At 39.8% G+C, this 26,677-nt stretch overlaps 1 protein-coding gene and 6 non-coding genes across 8 annotated transcripts; 5 read left to right on the top strand and 2 right to left on the bottom strand.

Moving 5' to 3' along the window:
- Positions 1-1,631: 1,631 nt before the first annotated feature.
- Positions 1,632-26,586, bottom strand: LOC137181942 (store-operated calcium entry regulator STIMATE-like). 2 transcript variants are annotated; one of them, XM_067588078.1, is made up of 10 exons: positions 25,557-26,586; positions 22,984-23,032; positions 22,786-22,881; positions 22,442-22,563; positions 22,061-22,173; positions 19,672-19,749; positions 19,272-19,415; positions 8,053-8,160; positions 4,298-4,421; positions 1,632-2,123 (listed from the first exon to the last, which is right to left on the bottom strand). In XM_067588078.1, the coding sequence occupies exons 1-10, from the start codon at positions 25,777-25,779 to the stop codon at positions 2,011-2,013; spliced, it is 1,170 nt and encodes a 389-aa protein (XP_067444179.1). In that variant the 5' UTR covers positions 25,780-26,586; the 3' UTR covers positions 1,632-2,010. The 2 variants fall into 2 exon arrangements, with proteins under 2 accessions (XP_067444179.1, XP_067444178.1); XM_067588077.1 differs by lacking the exons at positions 8,053-8,160; positions 19,272-19,415; positions 19,672-19,749; ... (3 more) ...; positions 22,984-23,032; positions 25,557-26,586 and adding an exon at positions 4,569-4,729.
- On the top strand, positions 3,860-3,931 carry trnae-cuc (transfer RNA glutamic acid (anticodon CUC)). Its single transcript has one exon. It is a non-coding gene; the product is annotated as a tRNA-Glu (tRNA).
- On the top strand, positions 6,105-6,176 carry trnae-cuc (transfer RNA glutamic acid (anticodon CUC)). The gene has a single exon. It is a non-coding gene; the product is annotated as a tRNA-Glu (tRNA).
- trnar-acg (transfer RNA arginine (anticodon ACG)) lies at positions 9,741-9,813 on the bottom strand. The gene has a single exon. It is a non-coding gene; the product is annotated as a tRNA-Arg (tRNA).
- On the top strand, positions 11,782-11,853 carry trnae-cuc (transfer RNA glutamic acid (anticodon CUC)). The gene has a single exon. It is a non-coding gene; the product is annotated as a tRNA-Glu (tRNA).
- On the top strand, positions 16,678-16,749 carry trnae-cuc (transfer RNA glutamic acid (anticodon CUC)). Its single transcript has one exon. It is a non-coding gene; the product is annotated as a tRNA-Glu (tRNA).
- On the top strand, positions 20,563-20,634 carry trnae-cuc (transfer RNA glutamic acid (anticodon CUC)). Its single transcript has one exon. It is a non-coding gene; the product is annotated as a tRNA-Glu (tRNA).
- Positions 26,587-26,677: the final 91 nt, after the last annotated feature.

The following is a 26,677-nucleotide window of genomic DNA, read 5'->3' as shown; positions in this document are numbered from 1 at the left end:
AATCAGGTTGCTTGTTTTTTTCATTTTAATGTTAATACTTTAATCATCATCTGCCAGGGCTGGATTAATGCAAGTAGTCAAGAAGCAAAAATGTCCTGTCGGCCCCAGCTGACTCCGTGAGGCTGTTTACACTTGGTTTTAAAATGCGTTTCAGTGATCTGAACACAAGTGGACAGCCGAGACACAGTGCCGTTCACACCTGTGTCTGTCTAAGGTGTCCAGCCAACCACTTTTCGTTACTGCTTACATCACTTCCTCTAGAAGGTCCAAGGGCCCCATGCACAGTTATTACATCAGTCTGTCGCCAGACAAGCACCAAATTTGTTTCGCATGGGCTATCTAAGAAAACAAAAATGTTTCAAGAATAATATATCTACGGACTATTTGGACTGTTGAGACTGGCAGGATGAAGTCATTTGGTGTTTGGGCACTGTCACCAAAACAACCACCATGTCCTGCATTGATATGAAGTATTTTCCTATTACATCCTTGGACGCATCAATACACATAAGCGTTTACACTACAAAAGATATGTGGTCAAATACGTCCCAGACCACCTCTGCAAGTGATTTGAGTGATCGGCTAACAATGCTTCTTGGTGGTCGTTTACACTTGTATTTAGTGCTGTCCACTTGTGATCCAATCGCCCAAGACTCATTTTAAAATGAAATGTAAATAGGGTGTGCATTTCTCACACTTACTTGGTATTGTGTATGTATTGGTTGTTGATGAGAATTTGTTTGTGGTAACTTGGTTTAATTTTATTTGGCAAAATACACCATGTAGGCACAATATATACTGAAACAACAGAGGCCTTAACATTAGACTTTAACTCAAAGCCACTGTTATTTTTGTTTATATTGTGATTTAGTGGTGCATACAACACCACTAAATGAATTTGAAATTAACTTTATTGGCACAAACTAATTCCAACACAGAGTCTTTAGGCCCCTGAGAGTCTGGGGCCTCGGGGCAGTTGCTCGTTTTGTCTGGTAGGTAATACAGCCTTAATATCAGTTTATTTCTCATTAGTGCTACTGTTTTAATGCTAAATGTTAATGGACTTTTCTATTTTTTTGAAAATATATTGATTTATTAATTTAAACACACACAATTAATATTCAACTAATGGAACTCTGTAAAATAAGACACTTCATAATTCATGTTCACAATTCAAATTAACAACACTTTCTTAGGCACAAGACTTGAAAACCTGGAAAACTTGAATGTTTGAATCATTTAGAGGTACTGACTGTGTATATACAGTACATACCAATGCACATGAAGATTCAAACTTCCCGTCACGTCTAAGAAAACAGTTACTAAACATCACATCCCTCAGACTTATATTCTGCTTCACTCAACCCATCTGCATGCTACAGTATGTGTATATGAACACAAAAAACAGTTGCTGTTACTCTCTAATGTCCTTGCACAAATAGCATAGCACTTTGTGCTGGTAATAATGATTGTGCTGTGATTGGGTGAGGTTTATTTGAATAGGTTACCTGCCACAATTACTGTTTATCTCCATTTGCAAAGTAGACAAGTGTTCATTTCAAGCCTCAAATACACTCCATAGAAATTACCCTTGTTTTATAGTTTACTACCAGGAAATAAAAAACATTAGGTTACAGAACAGGGGAAAACATTTTATTCGGGAACATTGGTCAAGTAAATAAATGGACAATTAAACAAATGTTTGCACAATCTTTGTCAATATTGCTAAATAAATATCACAATACATTTACAACACACCTCTATCCAAACCTAAGCCATCTTTCAAGGCTGATGCACTGTGCAAACTGCAATAACTGTTTATATATGTAGCAATGTAAACACAGACTACATGCACAAAAACAACCCCTTTATCTTTTAAATTCCACTGACCTTCTGTTTTAAAGAAAATCTTTGCAATCCATATTATGCAGCAACACCACTGACTCACAAACTTAAAGACTACAGTGTGTGTTTTTTCAGCGCTATTGGTTTATAAGCTGCAGTGTGTGTCTACTTGCTGAACACACTGGCTCCAGGAGCTTTGGCAGAAGGCTTCTCCAGGCACGTCTCTGTCCCCGTCCTCACACCACTGAACACAGATGGTGCCACTTTGCCCATACGTTCTGAAAAGAGAAGCAGATAATTAGCATCAGAAAAACAGATGGTTTAACCAGGTGACTGATTTTCAATAAGTCATAAAGCCTCCAGCTGGCTGTCTTTGAGGGAAGTATGTGAGAGCAAATACAGCATATCTGCAACATTGTTTCTGTTTAACTTTATCTGTGTGCTGGTCAGGGGTTTAGGATTCAGCACTTGCCGATATTTTATAAACATATAAAATCATATTCTCTCAATTAGTATTCAAAAAGCTGTTTTGTGAGCCCCATTGAGCTACAGAAAATTAGTCATCAAATACAAATATAGACTCAAGATCTGTGAGGCAACATGCCCAAAAAGTCCTTGTATGGGTGGGTAGAGTGGAAAGGGCTTAAAAGCCACCTGATGTCATGCTGTTTCTGTTGTCAAACAGTGGGTGGGAGTTATGCAAGTGCACCACCAATAAATTTAATGATTAATATGAAAACTCAACTATCCACCACTAGTGTCCATGATGTCCAGCTCTATCAAATCAAGCAAAAACATAACATTCAAACAACTTCTAGCAAGTTATATATAGGAGTATAAAGGCACAGTAAAAGGTGTTTAACAAAGCTTGATTCAGAGGATCTTTGGCTTTATATAGCATTGTAATTGATTTTTATATTATAACTTAAATATAATTTGTATGTGGCTTCCAACATAATTTATTACCTGTTATCACTCTAAGAAATTGAGTCACTTTTTTGATTTCTACATCATTTGTCATTAGTTTCTTATCTGAGTTATTTGAACAATTACCAAAGATTATATATTTCATTTTACTTAAATTCAGTGTTAGTTTATTTGCATCAAACCAACTCTTGAGCTTTTTCAATTCCTTTTCCACTGTATCCAAAAGTTGTTCCAAGTTGTCCCCACAACAAAGTAAATTTGTATCATCTGCAAATAGAATAGTTGTCAATGTTTCACTCCACACATATAATTTATGTAAAAATAAACAACAATGGTCCAAACACAGAGCCCTGGGGGACCCCGCAGGTAACCTTCAGTAATCTTCTACAAATTCTGTAAGTTCAAACAAAGTTGTCCTATTAGTTCTAAATCCATATTGCTGATCATACAGTGCATTATGTTTTGAGATGAAGTCATCTAATCTTTTACAGAATATTCTTTACTTTCCACATCATCTCTGCTACCAGTCTTTGCAATCTCCCTCGCCAAACCAGAACCAACACTGACAAAAAACTGGTTAAATTATACTTTAGGCATACTATCAATGTGTCATAAATTATAACATGGTTATATGTATTGTATGTAAAATATGAATTTAGTATAATAAAATATAATAATAGAAATTTAGTTGTAACTTGTAGCCTGCTTGTAAGTCAAAGTGAATGCTGTGAAATAAGCACTAGCATAGAGTGGAAGTATGGCTACTCACGTTAAGTAGAGGTGGGGGACCTACCTCAAAAATGTAATTCAGTAACGTACGGTAGCCTTCTTGAGTAAATGTACGTAGTTACATTCCACCACAGAGAGCACATCAAAAACACATTAAATTCATAGCTCCAGAGCTCTCTCCATAGAAAAAAGGCTCTTGACTGATAACGTAGCACTAAGAATAGCTCAGCTCAGTTCGACAGACTGCAATGGTCGTTTATCATTTTGTTTCAAGTTAATTCGCTTGTAGCCAGCTAACCTGAACTTCCCCATAATGCTCATGTTTAGTTTTGATCGTCAAGACATCATAGCGAATCTTTCCCTGGTGGTCTAGTGGTTAGGATTCGGCGCTCTCACCGCCGCGGCCCGGGTTCGATTCCCGGTCAGGGAACTACTTTTCTTGTTTATATTTTTGTGGTATAAGAAAGGATAATGTTGAAAGGACATAATTAGCAGCACTGATTCTGATATCATACACAGACTAGCTATGCCTCAGCCTTCCCACATAGCATTCAGTGACATATCCACAATATCACATTACTCTGACGCCTTTCCTATTTAAGTTATGTTGGATAGTTAAATTACATTTAGGCAAATCTAAAGTCTACAGGTCAAGCAGGAATTAAACAAAAAATGATCTATATTTAAAGGTACAAAATGTCTTTATAGATGTGAACATTAAACATCTGACATGTTACGTCATTTGTCTGGTGTTTGAGTGTCAGAAGAAACAACATCAGTAAAAAGCTTTACTCACCACACTCCACCATGACCTCATAGGTCTTACTCTTGACCTCGCCCTTCAGTCCCAGTTTACTGCGGGCTCCTTTCAAGTCCTCCTCCTTCATTGGTGGACGCTTCTTCTTCTTCACCTCACCCGGCTTAAAGAAAGAAGGGAAAAGTGGTTATGTTAGGGTTAAAGGGAAGGTAAACAAAGGGTGGTAATATTGATTTCTGTAGTCAAACCTGAGGCATTATGTTTAATTTCTGTATCTGATCATAAAAACATTTGACCTGATGTAACTTACCTGTGACATGGTGATTTAAACTGGTGTGTTGATTCCACAGACACCCTCTCCAGCGTGAAAGTGTTTCTGGTTGTTATTCTGGTGTGTGTGTTTGTCTTCCAGCAAGCCTATCATTATATATAGTCCTGGTCCAGACCCAATGAGTCAGTCAGGCCCCCTACCCTCTGTACTACTCTGCCTGTTGTCAGTGTGTATAATTAGGCGTGACGTGAGGGATAGTACAGCTGGAATGGGTCTCCAGTCTTTTACGATAGGCTTACATGGCCAACAGCTGATAATTCAGGACACAACACAAGTGGTCAGCTCCCTCCTCTCCCCTGGCAGAGATTAAATGTTGGGATGGGATGTGGCACTTGCTCGTGTCAAAAAGGGAAATTGAGTCTGAGTCCACCTGCCACACTCCAGTGGGTGAGTCTGTTTGCCAATTGTTAAAACTTGATTTAAGCCTGAGGGAATGTCTTTTTGAGTCTTGTAAAAAAACATTTATAGACACTTAACACATGAACCAACAAAATAAGGGCTGACCCAAGAAGCTGCCCAACTGTCTTGTGTGAGTCAACATGAATAATAGGCAACAAGCTGGCTTCGGGTCAAATCTGGACACATGATGAGAAAACCCCCTAATAGATCTTCCATCATTGGTTGAAGTCAATGACACCTTTACATCTACTCCAGCAGAAATAATCAGGTGCTTCACAAACACAAATATATATGTATTATCATTTATGCACATCATTTTAGCCTAGGAAGGTCTAAAGTGTAGATGTTGAGATTAAAGTGTCCTTTACTCGTGAATCCTTCAACAATTTCGTATTGTATATCTGCAAATGGCACAATGAAAATGCTCCAACACTGAAATCTCCTAAATCCCTGTAAAGGTATGTCATCACAAGAATGATAATGATAAAAAAGCAGTAAAGGAAATACTGAGCAGTCAGAAAACTTGAAATTGAAGTGTTAACTATATGATGATGGACAAAGTGACTCACTGTTTTAAAATGACACATGATCCTAACTATGTCTTTAAATCTCTTCTACAAACAACTTCATATATTACAGTGTACTTCGCACTGGTGGCTTTTGTAATTAGGATACTTAGAGTTACTGTGGATGACTAAAAAAGCAACACACAACAACAAATGATGAGCTTGTCTCATGCAGTGGATATTATGACCACAGGGAGAGTGAAAGTGTGTTGTTAGCTGAAGATGACGAATCGAGATGTAATGTATTCTTCGGAGCTTCTGAAGGATGACTCCTGTGGCTAAATGTGTGCCCGTGTGTTATTTACAAGAAGCTATAGGTTAAGTCGGATCTATTTCTGGGCACACAATCATGACTGTAGCTCGACCGGCTCTGCACCTCTTTCTAAGTCTGGTCTAGGTCTGAACCCGTTTCAAAACATCACCTGTAGCGGTAAGAAACGAGCGATGCAGGCCATTTTTTTTTACTCACATTATCCTTCTTACAAATTATCCAATCGAGGATATTACTATTTTTCTTTATGTGCTGACACAGATCCCCTCCTTGTCACTTTCCCTGGTGGTCTAGTGGTTAGGATTCGGCGCTCTCACCGCCGCGGCCCGGGTTCGATTCCCGGTCAGGGAACATCTTTTTCTGTTATACACATCAATCCAATAGAAATGGACCAGGTGCTCAAAGTAGTGTATCACATCATTTATTAGAAAGTAGTTTATAATGATAATTTACCACCATCACTTGCCTTTTTACTCATCTAGTCGTTTCACTTTTCAAAATACTAAAAGCCCTCTTTGTCCTGCTTGAACTGAGAGTTACAGTAACTGCTGCATGATGCTGTTCTTTCCTCCTTTAAATTTATTTCTAGCACACATGCCAAAAACGTCATAATGAAATCATTACCAGCACCGAACTCATCACAGTAACAGTTTATGTCACTCTCCATTTACTTTAAAGAGGACCAGCAGTCACATCAGCTATGCACACTTGCACACACACATCCATCATACACCAGTACATACAGGTATACTGTGCATCCATCCATACACACACACACACACACACACACACACACACACACACACACACACACACACACACACTCTTTCCTGACTGTCTGGTCCACAGTCACGTAACAGTTTAGAGGTCTATGCATGTCACATTCTTAACATCAGAGCCTGCTACAAACAAAAAAATTCAAACAAACAACAAACGAAACACCTGCTGGTAATTTCACTCAGGCACATTATTGTAACAAAAAAAAAAAAAAAAAAAATCACACAAACACAAAAGGAAAGATAAAAGCTGTGATAAATGGGAAATTGTGCAAGAAATGGTTCCCATATCTTGGAGAGAAGGAATAAAGAACACTTTTGGAGCAAGCATAGTCACCTTTTTTGGCCCGAAAATAACACTCAAAACTTGTATAAAAAAATCCCAACAACTTGAAATGAGACAAGAGACATTCAGAGACAAAAAAAAAAAAAAGAACATAGTTAGAGCACATCAGCAAAACCGTCACAGACAAATGGAGAGACTGCAGTCTTGTGCATATAGGCGGACAACACCGGCTGAGCTGATATTCGAAGGATGTTGCAGTGGTGGTACTTGCAGCCCTACAGATTTAACAAGTGAGCGGACCCTGTCAGAAGATAAAAATGGAAGGTTGCTGCAAGCGTTAATGTGCTACCTCTGACATGAGTAACATTACATACAAGATATACAGTAGTAAAGTGTGTAACTGTGCTGGAAACTTTTAAGAGTCGCATCAATACAGTGATTCAAACACTCTGACGTAATGCTCCTCTAAATTTGAGGTGTGTCCAACTGTACACACCCTCGCACACATACACGCAAACACACATCACAGGCCGTGGTGGTACGTCTATATGCGAAAACAAAGGACAAAGTTTACATGGAATCTACATCAGGAATACAATCACTTTAGAGGACATGTTAAAGTAACAAATGTAACCAACTCCATGAAAGATTTGCATGATGGTTTGGTTCTTTTGTGGCCATTTAGATTTGTCCAAACAACCTGATCCTGGACCACTGCATCACAATACCGTACACACCGCCACTGAGATCCAAACAGTAATAAACCAGTGTTACCTTTTTCCTATTATACTTACATAAAGGATTTAACAATATAATGTTCATACATGGTGGGAATTCTTTTTCCCAGAGTGTCTTTAAACATAACACTCACCAAGGAGTGTCATGTTGTAATGCAACTGTGATCTTAAGTACCTGGTTAACTAGCAAAAAACATCTCCCAGTGAGTTAAATTAAATCCCAGGTTAGACACAGTTTAGTGTCTGCAGAGTCCTCCAGGAGTCAACGGTAAAGGGAATTCAATTACAGTATATTCTGTGATCGAAGGGAATCCTACGTTTGAAAAGATCATGTCAACTCCTAAAGAGGGGATGTATGTGGGCCTGTGAGGTGAACGCCAACCAGAGGAAATTCAATTGTAGCAGCTAGCTAGGCACACAGGTCAAACAGGGATCCCCATGCGAAGTTTCTTCTTCTTCACCGTCTTCAGACCAGTGAGCCGCCGTACATCGTCCTCATCTGACTCATCCATTTCATCGTCTGCTGAGAAAAGGATCTAAAAAAAACAAACAAACAAAAAGGGAAATAGAGAAACTTATAAATAGCTGAGTGGGAGGCAGGTTCAGGTTATATTTCATAAGGGCATACTGAAGTTGCCCACACAAACAACTGCCCCGCCTTTGCAATTGTATAATTGGTTAGTAAAAATATTTGGTACCGAGTAAATGCCTCCATTTTTTTTTTTGACTTCAGACAGTTTAAAGGGGACCTATTATGCTTTTTGTGATTTTCTGTTATTTATATACGGCTATGATCTCAAATATCTATTTTAAACACATGTAAAACTTGAGGTTTAAGTAGATAGCAATGCTGCCTGCAAGTCAAAAGCCCAGGCTTAAACCTGCTCTGAACACTTTGTTTGCGATTGTTTATGATTGTCACCACTGACTGTATATAAATATGGACAACGTGTCTCTACTTCCTACCGCTATGCAAAAGTGAAACCAAAATATCTCCTTTCAGGGAGCTGCCATCTTGTTTGTATGATGTCATTTGGAGCCAGAGCCTGCGCAGTAGAGTCGGGTGGTGGAATAATGGCCCGCGGGACATGCCTCCTCAGCCGTCCTGCCGCTTGATGGAGGTTTGAGAGCAGCTGTCACAAACTGTGACAGCCTTTTTATATTGTGAAATAACAAAAACAAACTTCACAGAAAAATGAGCATTTGGACAAACATCAGTGTGATGAGAACTACATAAAATGACAAACTATCTTTGGGAAAAATTGTATTTGATGTGTACTTTGTTTTTTTAGTTTGGCTCTTGTCCCATCCACTAACATGGAGGGGGCGGGGCTTATGATCTATACTGCAGCCAGCCACCAGGGGGCAATCAAGATGTTTTGGCTTTTGGAGAGCTGTCATGACGTCCATATTTATATACAATGATTCACTTCAATGATTGTCACTTATCGGCTGTCCATTCCGTAGCATTGGTTGCTAAGGTTGTTGCTAAGGTTTTTACATGTGTTGCTTACGCTTTCCACTCTCATGTTTCAGATAGGATTTTGGTTTGAACATGTATGGATGTATTTGAGAGGTTGACATCTTGAGTAAAGAATGAGTAAAAGAAGTGAAATCCTATTACTACTGCTTGTTCATGAGGCCACTGGAAGTTGGCCGAGATGCAGCTTCCAGGGGCTAACCAATTAGGCTCATTGGGACGGAGGCCTTATAGCGACAGGAGCTAAAACAGCCTGTTTCAGACAGAGGCTGAACTGAGCTGTTGTGTAAAGGGCCAAATATGTGTTTTTTTTAACTGTAAATCATGCAAAGATATTCAAGTAGAGCCCAGAATATAAATATAGACCTCTAAATGTGCAAATGTTCCCTTAGTAATAATTTAGTGATATTCCATACTCAAATGCAAGTGCATACAGCAAAAGAATAGTATGTCTTGCATTGTGTCTTTGTATGAGGTGATTCTGGGAATAACTTGCCTGTAAGACTGTTTCCTCTGACCAAGACACATTCTTGGTAGTCAGAGTGATTTTTGATTTTAATAAACAACATCAGCTAATGCTGCATTTCATATGAAAATACATGACAATCATTCCCTGATGAAAAGTAGAAAAGTACACGAGCCAGCCAGGAGTCGAACCTAGAATCTTCTGATCCGTAGTCAGACGCGTTATCCATTGCGCCACTGGCCCGCTGTGAATGCCTTCCCCTGCTGAAACCAATACATCTGTGGCAGCTAAGCCTTGCCCATCCCCCACTGCTCAGCACCCTGCAGCCAGCTGCAGCACACAAGCAGGACGTGAAACTAACCACGAAGCTGGCTTTTGTGTGCACTGCTTTGACTATTCAGATGTTTAATGCATGAAAAGCAGCTTTACATATCATTTTGTGACCTCAAAACTTACTAACATGTGGCCCGCTGACAAGAAATACAACTTGTTTGTCTAACAGACAGAACAGTGTTGCTCAAATCACTTTGCAGTCAGACCTGATTTTAGAAATTAAGACAAAACAACACTTAGCTATTGTTTGATTTATCAGAATTAAAATTGTGTGTGTGGGTTTCCACTTCCCTCAGTCTGAAATTGAATTTAATGAGACTTTCATGAATAAGGATGAATATGACTTCAGGGCCACTTTATACTGTGCTTTTGTTACCTTTTGGGACAGACAATCATTCTATCTTTGTTTCCACAACCTCGGACACAAATTCACTTCAATTATGTTTGAGTTTAAAGTTAAATTTGACCAAAATAGGAGATGTAAAATCCATTATTTAAGGACAGACTGCAGGAACAGGATCAAAGGCTATATCTGGTTTTGACTGTGGCAATCATTTGACAACTCTATTCTCTTCCAAGTAAAACAATTTAGAACAAATGTGGTCATGGGCAGTGCTTAGCTTGTGTCTGCTATACCTATTTCAGACCGACACTGTTGCAGGTCAAATCTGCATCAGTTGATGTGAATAGGTCAATGGATGGACACAAATATGTCAAAATATGCTAACGAGCCAGCTGGGAGTCTAGCCTAGAATCTTCTTATCCATTGACAGATGTGTTATCCATTGCGCCACTGGCCCGCTGTGCTGAACTTCACTCAGAAAACACAGAACAGCGGCTAAAAAACAAACTGCATACCTGATTGCTTCCTCTTGACTTCTTTTTGACCTATACTTCTCACCTCTTCCTCATTATCCAACCACAGGAGAAACAATATCCCATGTTTAACAGCCAGTTCAGCAGCAGTTAAAAGAAATGAAGCATGTTTGAGTTATAAATCAACATCACCTGTAACAAATGAAGAGACTTTTTATTAACAGCTGCTGCAGACTCTCACAAGTAGGTGATACCTGATTCTTTTTATATTGTTGCCTATGATTTTAACCCCCTAAGTATTTTTCTATTATATTATTCCCCCCTTGAAGACTGTCTGCCTTATTGTTATTAAATGGTTTACTCCCTATAGTTACATTGTATTTCATATATTTTATTCTTTTGAGAGAGGCTTTACAAATTACTATTATCAACATATTAAAAAAGAGCTTTGCACTAAATTAATGAGAAACAACAGCAAAGTAAAAAAGTTAGGATATCAAATTTTGAATTTTTCCTCTGGGTTTAACCTTTGCTAAAAGGGACTTTTAAGCTATCTAGGTCACATTTTCAGCAAATCCCAATGCAGGAAATAAACCACAACTAACTATTTAATCTCCACACTTCCTCCTTGCCTACACCTTTCACTTGAACAAAGTCAAATCTAAGCTGTAGACCGTTGTGAGAGTTGGCAGCCTGAGCTATGATTTTCAATAAAGTTTCCATTTCTTACCCCACGCATAAATAAGCTTGAACTGATATGAGAAAATATCTGGCTGAAGCCAGCTGCCTGGGTGACTAAGGAATCAAGGAATCTATCTTTCCATTCTCAGATTGGAGTAAGAACTTCTAATCTGCATTTCCTTCAGTGAAATAAAGAACAGTGTAACTATTCTGTATATTAGTTAAACACAGACGGAGCTACTGTTGTTTTATTTTGAGTGTTCTGTCAGTGTACTATAAAGCCTTGAATCTCAACTTTATTACAATAATTATGATAACACACTCATAGCTGGTGGTGGTGCTCCGACGGTATGCCGGTCGTTACAAAGTAGTGTGTACAGCTCCCTGGTGGTCTAGTGGTTAGGATTCGGCGCTCTCACCGCCGCGGCCCGGGTTCGATTCCCGGTCAGGGAACAACTCTTTATGTGTCTAGATAATTGCAAATACTGTAATAGTTTATTAATCAAGGCTGCATATAACCATGTACACAAGAAGATTGCCTGTATACATGTAGGCTTAATACTGCCTTTCTGGACTCACAAAGTTGGCTCCACTTAAAACTGAGCTCCACTGCAATGATACCACCGCAGACCAAACCTGCAAAATGTCATTTTTGATCATGACATATAAAAAGGACTACCTTGAAACCAATCATGTATGAGGAAAAAATTATGTCAAAAGACTAAGCATTAAGATTTTATTGGTACCAGTGGTGCCGTACCTTCAATCTGAAATTGTGTATACTACATGACGACTCAATCTGTGAAAAAAGTGAGAATCAGCATCCCTACCCTCCAGAGAATCCAACATGAATCTGCCAGAAACTACCAAATGTCATACACGTGCAGGGCTTTCCACAAGGATATGGAGTAGCCAGCCAGTGGAAAAAGTAGCCAGCTAGGGGAGTCTGGAGGCATGCCTCCAAGAGAAAAAGTTTGGCCATAAAAGCCTAAATTTGGTGGCTTCTGGCACATTGCAATGCCACTATTCCATAATATACACTGATCTTAATTATTGCATATTTTATTGAGTTTGCCTACCTGATTGTAAATATGTAGTGAATTATTGTAAAGGAGAATTAGGCCTCTTGTAAGTTTTAGCCCACAAAGTCTGTAAATAGCTATGAATATTTAAAACCACACCTATTCCTGACGGATCATAACTTTTGTAATTAAGAACCATTAGACCTTATTTATTATGTTATTTATCTATTGACACTTTCACTGTAAAGTTTATCAAGACATGTCACAATTGTGGTTAATGTGGTGGTTCTACTAGAAACATGAATGCACTCTCATTCAACGAAAACAAACAAGGTTATTTTAAAGGGGAACATTTTTTTAATCCCATGTTTTATTTAGCCTATGTATTGGTTTTTAAATTAAATTATTTATAAAATAAACCAACGCCAAAAATAACTCTAAAATAACAAACATGTGAATCACTTCACTCAAATCATGTGAATCTGCTGAATCAACTCAACTTCTAGTCATCTTCGTCTTTATTTTCATCTTCACTATCATCCTTTGTGTGTGGCGGAGGCACAGCCTACATTTTCCTCATATGACACAGGCCTGTTACTTTGACAACATTGCCTGTTTAATGTGTGTTTGCAGTGTGTCTTAGAGATGGCTCTGCTGTAAAAAGTGCAAAAAAAAATTAAGATAATTAATCTATTTGTTCATTCATTAAGCCTATAAACGTCTGGGTAGTGTATATGGAAAATGCAGAGCTGTCAGCTGACTTTTTGGACTTTTTTTTCTTGACTATTGTCAAGTTGCTGCCACTGGTGTTTTCTGAAGTAGCCTGTCTAATAAGGGTGACCCTTGTCTGTGCAATCAATGGAATTCTTAATGTGCTTTGTCATCAGTTATTTTGCTAATATTTGTCAAATACTGAAGACGACTCTCCACTCTCTACTCAGCAGGACACAACCTCTCAGCAGAGCGCACACACACACACACACACACACACACACACACACACACACACATTCATATAGAGCATGTGGGGGCAGGACTGAAACAGGTGGATAGGCATGTTTCTCTATCATGCATTGTTTAGAGGTAGAGGCTAGTGGATGTAAATGTACACACATAGCGAATCGCAACTTGTTAATCAAAGTAGCTGGCTGAATTTAAATGAGTAGTTGGCTGTTTAGCTGGCAGCTGGCGCTTATGTATAGCTCTGCACATGCACCTATTCTGCAAATAAAGGTCATGTAAAGCAGTGTTAACCATGAGGGTGTTGTAATAGCTTTAAACCACTTCATTTACCCCTAATGAAGCACACTGATTAAGTTACAGCCTTTACTATGCAATAAGTCTAATGTTTCAACAGCTCTTATGTCCTTATCAGAGTAAAAAGAAGACTAATAAAGACAGTCAAAACATTTTCTTTTGACTATGATGGAGACACATTAGCTGTTGAGGACCATAAACATGTTAAAAGGTGTAATTTATTAAGTGTGATGATGTCCTTCCACCTTTTTGTTCACCTCAAATGGGAAGTATTTCTTCAAGAGCTTTGTAATTGCTGTATTGGACTTCTCAGTGATGACCATGATCTACTGTTGGGTTCATTTATTAAAACCGCTGTGATATCTCATTCATAGTCCTATAATGACACAAGTAGTGTTCTTCTAGACCAATACCACTACTAGAGACAGTATGTGCTCCTTGAACCAGTGTCCTAGATAACCTGGAGATTCCAGAGAACATGCATTCATACATGGTCTCTTTGTCTCAGATCCAGTTATCGCCCACATTTACCTGTCCTTTCAGATCACTGCTTCTTTACTTTTAAAGCTACACTGTCTAGGCATTGTAGTTGCCATTCTGAAACCTATACTACCCATTGTATTGACTCAACTACCATTCATAAACTTAGAGAACAACTAGAGTCCGCTATAACAACCATAGATCAGCCCTGTTGCCTTAACAAGTTCACTGATGATTTCAATCACACATTGCTGAACATGTTTAATTCAGTCACCCCCGTCTGCTAGGAAAACTAGACTACGACCGTCCCCCTGGTACGACCGAGACACTTGGTCTCTTAAACAAAGAGAACAACCAAGCAAGAAACTTTTCAGCTTGCTTGGTCGAATAGCTTGCTTGAATATAAACGTGCTCTCCATACTACCAGAATGGCTCATTTTCCTGACCTGATACAAAATAATTAAAATAACCCAAAGTTTCTTTTTGACACTGTCACTAAACTCACTTGTAAATCACATGTAGCACCTCCCTTACTGAAACTGACTTCATAGAATTCTTCACCACAAAAGTTGATGAAATCAGAAAAAGAAAATCTTCCTCCCCCTCAATTCCGACCAAGGACAGAGCAAATACATCTTAACACCCTTCTTCTTAGAAACCTACCCACTTTGAGAAAATCTCCCTATAAACACTCTAGAGACTGGTATTTTCCCCCAAGCCCACTACTTGTTTACTTGATCTTATTCCTTCTAACTTTATTAAGGACCTTTTTCCAACTCTCAGCCCACTATTACTACAGATAATAAACAGCTCTCTTATTAGTGGAACTGTGCCTGCATCTTTTAAAACAGGGGTTATCAGGCCACTCCTAAAGAAGCATAACCTGGACCCTGATTTGATCAGCAACTACAAACCAATCACAACTCTGCCACTTTTCAAAACTCCTTGAAAAAGCAGTGGCTCAGCAATTCATAGATCACATCTCATCCAATAATCTGTATGAACATCATCAATTCGCCTTCAGAAAATTCCACAGCGAAACTGCTCCGACAAAAGTGGTGATTTACTACTTGTTTTAGACTCTGGCTCAGTTTCAATACTGGTGCTCCTAGACCTCAGTCCAGCATTTAAAACAATTGATCACCACATTCTATTAGATCACCTAGAAAGTTATACTGGTCTCACTGCCACTGCTCTCTCCTGGTTTAGATCTCACTTTGTTTTACACAAAAACTGTTCATCAGACTACATGAACAGGCTGTTATGGTGTGCCACAGGGATCTGTGCTTGGTCCTATCCTTTTCTCTATTTGCATATTGCCCCTGCGTACATTAAACAGTCATTACAGACTAGGTTCCCATTTCTATGCAGATAATACTCAGCTTTCCATCTCCATTTAGCCTGACACCTGTCATTAGCTGGTGAAGCTGAAAAAATTAGAAATCAAACAATCGATGTCATCTAACTTTCTCCTTTAAATGCTGAGAAAACTGAAATGCTAGTTCTCGGTCCAAAGCAGATTAGAAACAAATTCAGTGATCTCACTTTGAATTAAGCTGGTTCCACAATCTCACAAAGCCCTTGTACTAGAGATCACAGTGTCCTATTTGATTCTAATCTCTCTTTTGAAGAACGTATCAACAATATTACAAGGACTACGTTTTCATTTGCGAAATATTGCAAAGATTCGACCCATTCTTTCCATGGCTGCTGCCGAAACACTTGTTCATGCATTTGTCTCATCTGACTATTGACTATTGTAACACCCTTTTCTCTGGCTAACCTAAATCAGCTATTGGCAAATTACAACTTGTACAAAATACTGCTGCCTTGATATTAACCAAGACTAGAAAATTTGATCATATTATCCCTGTTCTTATTTCATTACATTTGCTCCCTGTACATGCTAGATCTGACTTCAAGATTACATGGACTTGCACCATCCTACTTATCATCCCTATTCCCTCCTCATATACCTGATAAGGCTCAATGATCACAAAATGACAGTCTCCTGACTATTCCAAAAATAACTAAAATATCAGTAGGTGACCAAGCCCCTCTTCTTTGGAATCGTCATCCTATCCAAATTCGAGAGGCTAGCTCAGTTGACGCATTCAAAAGTAAAACATCTTTTAACATCAGTCTTTACCCTCACTTAGTCTGCCCTAAGTACAAAAACTATGATTATCCAGCTTATATTTAGTCTATGTACACATGGTTACTTATATGTACTGTATGTTACACATTTTTGTATGCATTTTCATCTGTATCAAGGTACGAATGTTCAAGAGTCATATGTGCATAATATGTATTGTTGTATTTTACCTTTTTTTAAAATATACTTTCAAATATTTTGTTTATAATGTTTTATATGTAGGTTATCTCACTTTTATACGTTTTTATATATTTTGCTAATGCTGCTCATTACTATTTTATTATATGTACAGCCCTTTGAGGCATACTTTGTGATACTGAGCAATAATAAATTTTGACTTGACTTGACTACAGCAGCCAGATGTCCCTGGTGGTCTAGTGGTTAGGATTCGGCGCTCTCACCGCCGCGGCCCGGGTTCGATTCCCGGTCAGGGAACACCTCTTTATGTCCATGATCAGATTGCAAACTCTTTAGAAGCCTCAGACTTCAATGGCTGCATGTATACAAGAAAACAGATTGCTGTGAGAAGTCAAGGCCTGTCTCTCTCAGTGGGTTTTTGGAATCATTTCGTCCCTAATTCTGGCTTTCTAATCTCACAATTTAAATTCTGACATAAAACTCCACTGCAATAATACTGCAGGCCAAACCAGCAAGATATGTTTTTCTGATCATAACATATAAAAATTACGTGTGAAGAAAAAAATAGTAGTTACCTGGATGTAACTCCAGTTCTATGAATATGTGCGTAGCCCTCTAAGAGTGTGTCATTTACCTGAGGGCTCATTGGGTAAACCAATAGTGAAGCCCATTTGAGGACGAGCATGTACGACACAGAATCAGTTTTCTCATAGGGGTTCGACAGGATCCCAATAAGGACAAATCTACTGCATTCAAGTAAAAAAACAACAGCACAGTATAACAGGAACTACAGCGCCACAAAGCAACAGTGACCAAAGCCTGTGATGATGGCATGTCACAAGTGGTTTTACATACAAAATGGTGTTACAATAAAAGTGAGTCCTTTGAAACAGGTTTCCCCACCCGAACATCACTATTTTCAAACACAATTTGTCACAAATGAACACAAGCAACATTTCATCACAATTTTTAAGAAAAGCAGCAGGAAATCCAGTCATTTCTGACAGTAAAAAAAGAAATCCTAGCGAGAAGCAGCAAAATGACAGCCTTAATCACCAAGGTTAGCGAATGACTGTTAACTTTTTGCTTGATATAAACTGATCTGCATAAAGATATGGATATGTTTCAGGATTTTTATGTTGGCAGATCAGTTTTACATACTGCAAACAAGGTATTCTAAGAAAAGAAGCAGTTAAAGTGCACTAGTTAGATGAATAAGTGCAGGAAACAGGTGCTGTCTGTATAACCTTGTAGGGGTCATCAAGGGCCCTGAAAACACCTGGTATTAACATGTCTCTCGGGTGATCCGATCACAAGTGGACATGCGTCTCCACATGCATCCTGACTGACCACTTGTGATCTGATCTCACTTCCCTGCTTTGCAGATAAACACAGACATCATTTCTGTTTTCAAAGACCAAATTTGTTCGTTATTAACTGGACCGGGGGTCCGCTCTGTTCAAAGCTGTGTTCAACAAAGAGAGAGAGAGAGAGCGAGCAAGAGAGAGAGAGGGAGAGAGAGAGAGAGAGAGTCATATGCAGCGATCCCCCCTCAGCTCTCCATTCAGAGACACTGCGCATTTACGCACAAGACACAGCATCATAACTTCATTGATTATTTAAATCTCCAACATACCGACAGCATCGCTCAGGATCTAATGTTAATTAGAATGTTAATTCTGTGTTCCTCCACACATCCAAAGCAGTCGTCCTCCTGATAAATCCTGAGCTCCATTATGTCGAGCATTGCAGCAAACCTGAAAACTGTAGTTATCAACTTGGCAGGACAAAGGAAACTATCCAGCAACGTTTAGCTTCTGAATTTTTTTTAGACAGACAAGCGAAAAATTAATGGTTTAATATCTATTCTAATTGTTGATTTGAAGAGGAAAACCGGTTAGGGGAACGGGAAAAACAGCAAAAAACGGAGGTGGGTTACGTTTTTAATTCACATGAAAAACAAATAATTTGTTTATCCTTTTATCAAACCAGTTGAACAGCTTTGGACAGAGAGGCCTGTGCCTTGTATGCCGGAAAATAGAGGACGTCAGTTGAGTAGGCGGTCCTTCAATGTGGCTCAGGACGCATTGTGTTTACATTGCTTAATGAATGTGGCCACATGTGGCCCAGACCACCTCCAAATGTGGTTTGAGTGATCAGATCTCAATCCATCCTCAATGCGTCTTGGGTGTGTGATCGGATCACCCGATAACACGCATGTTAATACCAGGTGTAAACGGGGCCAAGGTAAACTACACCTTCAACTGTGGGGTCCTGACATATGGACAATCACTTGCTCTGTGCCTACATCACAGTTGCCCACAGTAGAAAATGTCCCGCTGCTCAGGGCAGACTGTGTCATGACTTCATGTGATTTGTGGGCGACTGTACTGTGTGGCACTGTGTGGAGAACGGCTCTGCGTTGGGCTCATCTACTTTACAGGCATATAAAGTAACTGGGAGCAATGACCTAGCTCTAGGACGAGTTCCTACTCAGCGTGAGGGTTCCAATCTGTACTGGAGACCAGGAACAGTTGACAGTTTAATGACTATGTAATACTGAGACAACCCACAGTTTCAGAAGCTCAGAGGAAGGATTTTGGGGGTATATAAGGAAGACTGAAGAGACTGTGTGCAGCTTTTGTAACACAGAATGACCATTCACTGAGAATGGTCTTGTCAACTCTTGTGTTGATTACAGGTCTACTTTGGCTTTATATGTATTTTTTTTTAATAAAGGCTGACATTGAGTAAATATTTCTTCTCCTTCTTTTCTTACCCTGTGTGTCCAACAGCTGTATCATTCCAGTGAGACTTACCTCTGACTCTGAGTCATCATGAGACAGAGCTCGTCTGTAGCGCACCTTGCTATTCCCCCTCGAGTCCTCCTCTCTCTCCTCCAGCTTTGCTTTTGTCCTGTGCTTTTTCATTAGGAAATTATCTACCACCCAGAACATGAGGGCCTGAGGAAAATACAGAAAGAACTTCGGTGAGAGATTTTTCCTCCATGGGATATTAACAGCAATAGTTTTCACATTATTCACCAAAACAGGACGGATTTCTTTACATTCATGCACACATATAGGACAATGGCACAGATATAGACAAACAGGGAAATCATAATGGAATCTCACTAACAAAGAGTCAAAGACATTTAGATACGTTTATATAAAACTTTATCATGTAGCAAGAGCTGGAACACAGGAACAGCAGACTTACGTTGATGAAGAACGGAACGATGAGCATGACGATGGCCAGTTCCAGGTCAGGATTCTCTATAGGGTTGAGGAGAGCCAGCTGCGACACACACACAAACACATATGACACACACAAGCACAGACATTAGCCTACAGAGCAACACAGACAACACACCTTTCCTTTAATTAGAAAGTTCAAAGATTGGTAGGAGCAAAACCAGTACAGATCTATTTAAATGGAAGGATAGCCCACGGCAGTACACACTACAACGTGGAGTCTGCCAGAAGCTACCAAACATCATCTTCTGAACTCATTTGTTGAAGGGATTGTGAAAGTTTAAATTTTCAATTTTTTAAATTGAATAAAACTTCAGAATGAGCTGGTTTATTCTGACTGAGGTGTTTTACCAAAGGCATTTTGAATCTCACTGAGCTCTTACTGATTAGTGGAGGAAGAAAAAAAAAGTCTCCATGTAAACTCAAAAAAATGAATACCCCAACATACACTTAAAAACAGGACGTACTGGAGCACACTGATTGTTACATCATTTTTTAATAGCACGTCTTTATCAGAACAAAAAGCCTTTGATGAAGCCAAACTAGCCATTAAAACTGTATGATAAAAGCTATAATTTCATCAGTTTGATGATCTGTAAACACAATAGGATAGATACATCTGGGCTTGGAACCCTTTGCGTTTCCTTGTTACTTGTTCCTACCTCAAATGGTAAACATTTCTCTAATCCTATAGTTGCTGTAAAGAACTTAGAATACAAAAAGTACAACTGTCATATCACAATCATAGTTATTTTAGTATTGAATGTGTATGCGGTACTTCAACTGCAATCTTTGATGTCCTCTCTGTCACAAGCCCGTGATTCGACACAACACGCCTTTTCAAAACACACACAGCTCCCTGGTGGTCTAGTGGTTAGGATTCGGCGCTCTCACCGCCGCGGCCCGGGTTCGATTCCCGGTCAGGGAACACCTTGTTTTGTCTCTTTCCCTAGACAGTAAACTGTGTTGGAGTTTAGACTATATAGGATACATTTTTATTTGCATATGAGAATCCATTTTAATGTGAGAAATCAGAGAAACTTGTAGGTTTGCTAAATAATTTTGTGCTTGATCCTGTTGGTCTAGGCTTGATTTAAAACTGAGCTCCAATGCCATGTTAACCAATATTCTAGACAAGCCCTGCAAGGTGTGTTTTTCATCTAGGGTTGTATATCAAAACATATAAAAGGCCCACCATTTCATTAATCATGTGTGCAAAAAATGAATTAACCATTTGTGCAGGATCCCAATATGCACAAAACTACTGCATTTACACTAAAGTAACTACAGCACAGTGCTACAGAGATTCCACACAAGATGCTTTGTGAACAGTCATCCCCCAGTGGTCTAGTGGCTAGGATTCAGCCTGGGTTCAACTACCGGTCAAGGAATATTTTATTTGGTCTCTTTCAGTAGGACTTAAAGGACTGTTCTGGACTTCAAGAGTAGACTTTAATGGATACATTTTGACTTGCACACAAGAATCCAGATTTCTGTGAGAAATCTCATGAAGAATTATTAGTGGGTTTGCTGGATAATTTTGTACAAAATCAGCTTTCTAATATCACAGAGATGGTTTGATTTTTTAACTGGAGCTCCACACTATGTTAACTAACAGTGTAGCGAAACTATGTAGCCCTGTGTTTTTGATTTAGTGTTGTCGATCTAAACACAATAAAGTACCGCCTCATCATTCATGTGTGTGTAGAAATTAATTTACTATTCCTGCAGGATCAAAATACAGACAAAACTTGACATGAAAGTAACAAGTACTGCAGCACAGTGTAATCCAGAGAGCATAACTTGTAAGCCTAACAGTTAGCCCTGGTGGTCTAGTGGTTAGGATTCAGCACTCTCATCGCTGCAGCCTGGGTTCCATTCCTGGTCAGGTAACACCTCTTTATGTCTGCTGTATAGCCCACATTGTAGAAGCACCTATCATAGACTTAAATGAGCATGTGTATAAGCTTGAATAAAACCAGCGTACTGTATGACATCAAGCACCAAAACATAAGTGTGTTAGCTCAACTCTGGGATGGGTTTGACATATTCAACCAATGTTTCAGGAATCTACCTTTGTTAGTACTTTCAAGTGCAGAAATGAAAACAAGTGATGAAAGCTGACAGGGCGGCACGGTGAATGAGAGGCTGGGCTGCTTTGTGAAAATTGTAGTGTTTAACCTATATGTAATTATATATCTGACAGGCTCAACAAGCAGGTTAATAATAGCTCTGTTTTTGACCTGAGTGCTGCTGCCTTTTTAGATATTGAGAATTTGTCTTGACTTGAAATGTTTCAATGTGACATTAATGGGCGCTAATTTCACTGGCTTTCTTTCCAAATGATTACTGACCTTCTTCCACTGGGGGATGAGGAGGACCAGCATGATAAGGACTTTCTCAAACATCATGATGAGGATGTAGAGGATACACTGGCCCAACCACGCTGTGCACTGCACTGGCTCTCCTACACACAAAAGCAGGGAAAGAGAGACACAGCAGATCACTGTCAAAAAATCTGCTTAGGTATTCAATTGTGGAGCACAGACCATCATTAGATTTCACTGCTTCAGTGATAAACAAACTGTGAAGGGGACACAAGAGAGCAGTGGCCCTGTAAATAATGACATTGCACCATTACAATACTAAGGGCAGCTACTGCCCTCCTTTGGGCATTACAGGCATTATAGGAATGAGCTGAAGCTCCCACTTCACTATTCACACATGATCCTCACCGTATTCTCCAAAACGAAGAGAGTCCCACTGCCTCCACTCGACAATAGCACTGACAGCTCTCACCCCAGCATAGATCAGCAACATGCCCAGTGATGCATCCAACAGGAAGTTAATGAGGTATCTAGGAGAGATAGTAAAGTGTATGTAGTTTATAAGTGGAAGTGGCATGTGAACACTCGTCAAAGAGGAAAAGCTTTCTTCCCAGACAGCCTAATAGTTAGGATTCAACGCTTAATATCTACAAGTTTTAACGATCCTGAAGCTAAAACAATTTCATGGCAATGTAAATGTAACATGCAGAATCGAGGAGCTCTTAGAACAAGTCGTTGGCAGGTTGACTCACAGTGAGCAGGGATCCTCCTCTGTGAGGTCTGACAGGTAGACATTCGCAAAGTGGATAAAGAGCATCCCAATTGCCTGTTTTGAGGTGTCCAGGAACCTGCAGAGAGACAAGACAAGTGATATGTTTCTGAAGCAGTCCAGCAGGATTCATTCGATGCCTTTGCAAAGAAAATAATTTCAGCTGGCTCAGCTGCCTTACCAGATTCTCCAGGGTCTCCTCTCATGTTTGGGCTCTCTGAAGCGCTTCACTGTGGAGGAAAGAGTGTGCCACAAAGATAGAGGGATTTTATTACGGATCACACATAAAAACACAGAGGTACACAGAATCACTCAAACAGAATCTCTCTGGTTTTCATTTAGCCAAATTACAACCCTCCTGTGCACTGTCAAAGGTCCGATGAGAATTTAATAGGTTTTATAGTCGTTTAGTCTACTTGATTAGTTAACCCTCATTCTAAAATGAGGGTTGTTGTCTGCTTTTTGAGAAGTTAAATCATCACAGAAACAGGCTCACCAGTGAGACATCAAAAAGCTCCTCATCTAGCTTACATGAAACTTAATACCAATACTTCATATAATAATACTTGACTTACAGTGAGAAAGGCTGCACAATACAGACAAAATTTATGTGTGCATGGCTTATGGATGCAGAAGTAGGAGCGTGCAAGGGCAATGTGGTGTTGGTCACAGAGGAAGCAGAACTAGTAGACCAGACCAAAACCTCAATATCTTAATATAACGTGCAGCAGCTGTGAAATGATTAATCTGATACCCTTACTTTCATCTCACTGCAAACAGGAAAATGTTTCTTTCAACATGGGTATATGAGGAGAGGTGGATCAGGCTCTGAATTTCTCAGTGTTTGGTAATAAAAGTCAAAAATTTAGTCCGACACAAAGTTTAGAAAGCAGTGATATAGTGATAATATACATATTAATATATATTAAGCTGTTTATCCAGAATCAAACTGAAAATAAATAAAAACTGTTCACGGAGGTAGTCTACAGTAGGCCAGTGTGTGTAACAAACACTGCAGCTACTGTATAATGTGTCAATGCAATTTGGACTCTGGGGTGTCTACGTTATAGGCCTTAAAGAAGTCCTCACTTTAATTAATCCCTGTGTGTAAAGAAGTCTGAGGGGTTTTATGCAAGACGGCTCATCACTGAACACAATGAAATGTCCAACACAAATAAAGCTCTTGCTGTTCTTCACAATAGTGGCTTGTTTTCCATGACACCCCCCACTACCCTCTTCTTTTAACTCTTATGACACAGGGCTGTATGAACACAGGGGAGCCTCATTGTGTTATAGCATCACTGATTTACTGTAACATGCAGTGATACCTAAGCTGCACATTTAACCTTCTCCATCAAACATTATCACTTCTCAAAGTTAAACTAAATGCTGTGGCGCTGCCCAAACATTTACTAAAGGCTTTTTGTGTTTTCATGTTACACTGTGAGCTGTGACCTCATTTTCTGCTCTGAGCACAAGTGTGACTTCAGACATAACACACCCTGCATGCAGCTGGGTGTGATGTGTGATGTGGACGCAGGCGGAGGCCTGGGCCCGGGCCCACTCCTTCTTCTGCTCAGAGGGCTGCCTCGAGCAAAAGAGCTCTAAAGTGCTGAACATTCCTTGCTGCTGCCTGTGAGGCTGCGCTCTGCTGGGACAGACAAAACTGAGGGAGTACTCATTAGGTCACACAGCTGTCAATGGTGTGCCAAACACTGACTGAATGGAACCATGGCTTACTCCCGAGTCTGTGTTTCCTCTTCCTCTACCAATGTTTCCCTGTCTATCTAAACCTAAGTTGAGCCGCCTAACTGCACTGTACGGCCACACTAGCTGCACTTAATATTGCCTACAGACTTGGTAAAGAGAAGTGATTATGGATTTTACTGTGAACAAGCTGCAGTGTTTGTTGAGTGTCTGTCTCTTGAGGTAGCTTACTTAATCTACATTTGAACTGTTTTTGTCTGCAAATCAGTTTAATGTCTGTGAACAATAGCAGTTTGTTCTTATCACAATCTACCCTCCTCACAGCTGATATTTTGACATGTCATAGCAGGGAAAGCTCAGGTGTAATTAACAACATTGATGATGGCTGCAATTGCAGTTCCAGAGCCATACCATTATTAATGTTTACTTGCCAGAATTTACAAACTAATGTTATAAGTTCCACCTCTGCATTGCCTGCTATGACCTCCGCTGTGAAAAAAGTATTGTGGTCTGAACCTCCAAATTACGTATAATCAAAGCAGGTAACTCCTTTTCCCCTGCTCTTCCCCATTGGATGCTGCCTTCACTTCATGATTTTGCAAAATGAAATACCTTTGTGAGAACCATAGCAGTTCATATGATTTATTTACATAGTTGAGTTTTAACCTGTTAATTACAGAACAGATATTATGTTGCAGGAAAGGTCAAACTTAGTGTGTTGTGCAGTGTGTTAAAATGAGAGTGTATTTTATTACTTTTATTACAACCACATCTAGTAACTGCAATAGGAAAGTCATCTGGTTCAGTGTTGAGATGAACTGGAACCTCTTGCGTTTAGTTTTACAGAAAAAAAGTGAAAAAAGTGAAATAAAAGGTTTTCTATCTTACTATTGTTCGTCTATGTTTGTTACAGAATCTGCTGGGAGCCTTCAAGCTGTGATCAATATCACATTTGATTAACAGAGTGATGCTATTGGATAATTGCCTGGTTACATCAGCAGCTGGTGTCAGATATCTGAAACACAGCAGACTTCTGGTCATACTCACACATCAGCGTACTGAAAGCCACCACGGCGAGAAGTCCTTGCAGGAAAATCCCAAATGAATCCATCAAGGCGCCATTCTCGCACCCCCGGTTATCAGTACCTGGAGTCGGGCTGGAGGACACCGACGTGTTGGTGAAGGACACAGCAGGCAGCCCTGCTCCTCCGGGACCTGCCAGTGCCACGTCTCCGAGCTGGGACAGCATGTTGACCCCACTCACAGCCATGAGACAGAAGAGCTGGACAAGACTTACTAATAAAGCCGAGGGCAGTTGCTTCTCGCATAAACAGGCTCTGGGCTTCCCAGTCCTCCCCAGCAGATGCTGGTCAGCTAATCGATATGTTATGCAGTGTAGTCTTCTGTGAAAGATGGTGGCATCCTCTCCCTGGCAGGCTCACACTCATTCTCCTGCTTCAGACACCCATAAAACCATGGCTGTTTTTATCATTAGAGAAGTCACGTTAAAGCTATCGCTCAAATGAGTTACTGGAAGTTGCAATGAAGCACCACGTCACTCCAACTAACTCGTATGCAGACTTTGACCGAGCTTCAACATTAATAATCAATAGCTGGTTTAAAAGGTCCGTGTGGCAAAGAAAACATTTCTTGTCTCGACCTGGAGTCTCATAATTTGCGAGCTACCATTACTAACAGACACACCAGCTAAACAAGCATGTAGCCACTCAAACGGGCAAAACCTCTGTTGAACCCTATTTTAAATCAATTGTACAGTGCAGGTCAACCGGTCAGAGGTATTTTTTAACCGAAAACCAAGGTCCATAGTGAGAAAGCAGCGGCTGAGATGCTGCTATCACTAGCGTTATCTACAGAGCTGCAAAGCTAGCTAACTCTCAGTTATATTAAGCTAACGCTAAGCTAACAAACTCTATTCTGTTCCAGACGTTCAAACCGCGCATGCACAAGTCGCTCGTGACTTAAATGCCTGAAAAAAACCAGCTCGTCTGTATGTCCTTTTCTTTAAAAAAAGTGACTGTGATGAATAATTTTGCAGGTCACGGCTCGCCTCTATATCCAGCTGCTTCCCCGAACAGAGCAGTGCCCACTCATGTTGACAGACGTAGTGTCATGTGACCTGCGTACCCACAGACATGCATGCTGGGAAG

The sequence above is a fragment of the Thunnus thynnus genome, chromosome 4 (assembly GCF_963924715.1).
Source record: "Thunnus thynnus chromosome 4, fThuThy2.1, whole genome shotgun sequence".
NCBI lineage: Eukaryota > Metazoa > Chordata > Actinopteri > Scombriformes > Scombridae > Thunnus > Thunnus thynnus.
The sequence above is the reverse complement of the archived record's forward strand: the minus strand, read 5'-3'. Positions and strand labels throughout refer to the sequence as shown.

Coding starts and splice junctions, on each gene's coding strand:
- LOC137181942 (XM_067588078.1), bottom strand. CDS start 25,779: ATGGCTGTGAGTGGGGTCAACATGCTGTCCCAGCTCGGAGACGTGGCA. Junction 23,033..25,556: donor GGCTTTCAGTACGCTGATGT/GTGAGTATGACC, acceptor TTTCCTCCACAG/TGAAGCGCTTCAGAGAGCCC. Junction 19,750..22,060: donor TCATCCCCCAGTGGAAGAAG/GTCAGTAATCAT, acceptor TGTGTGTCGCAG/CTGGCTCTCCTCAACCCTAT.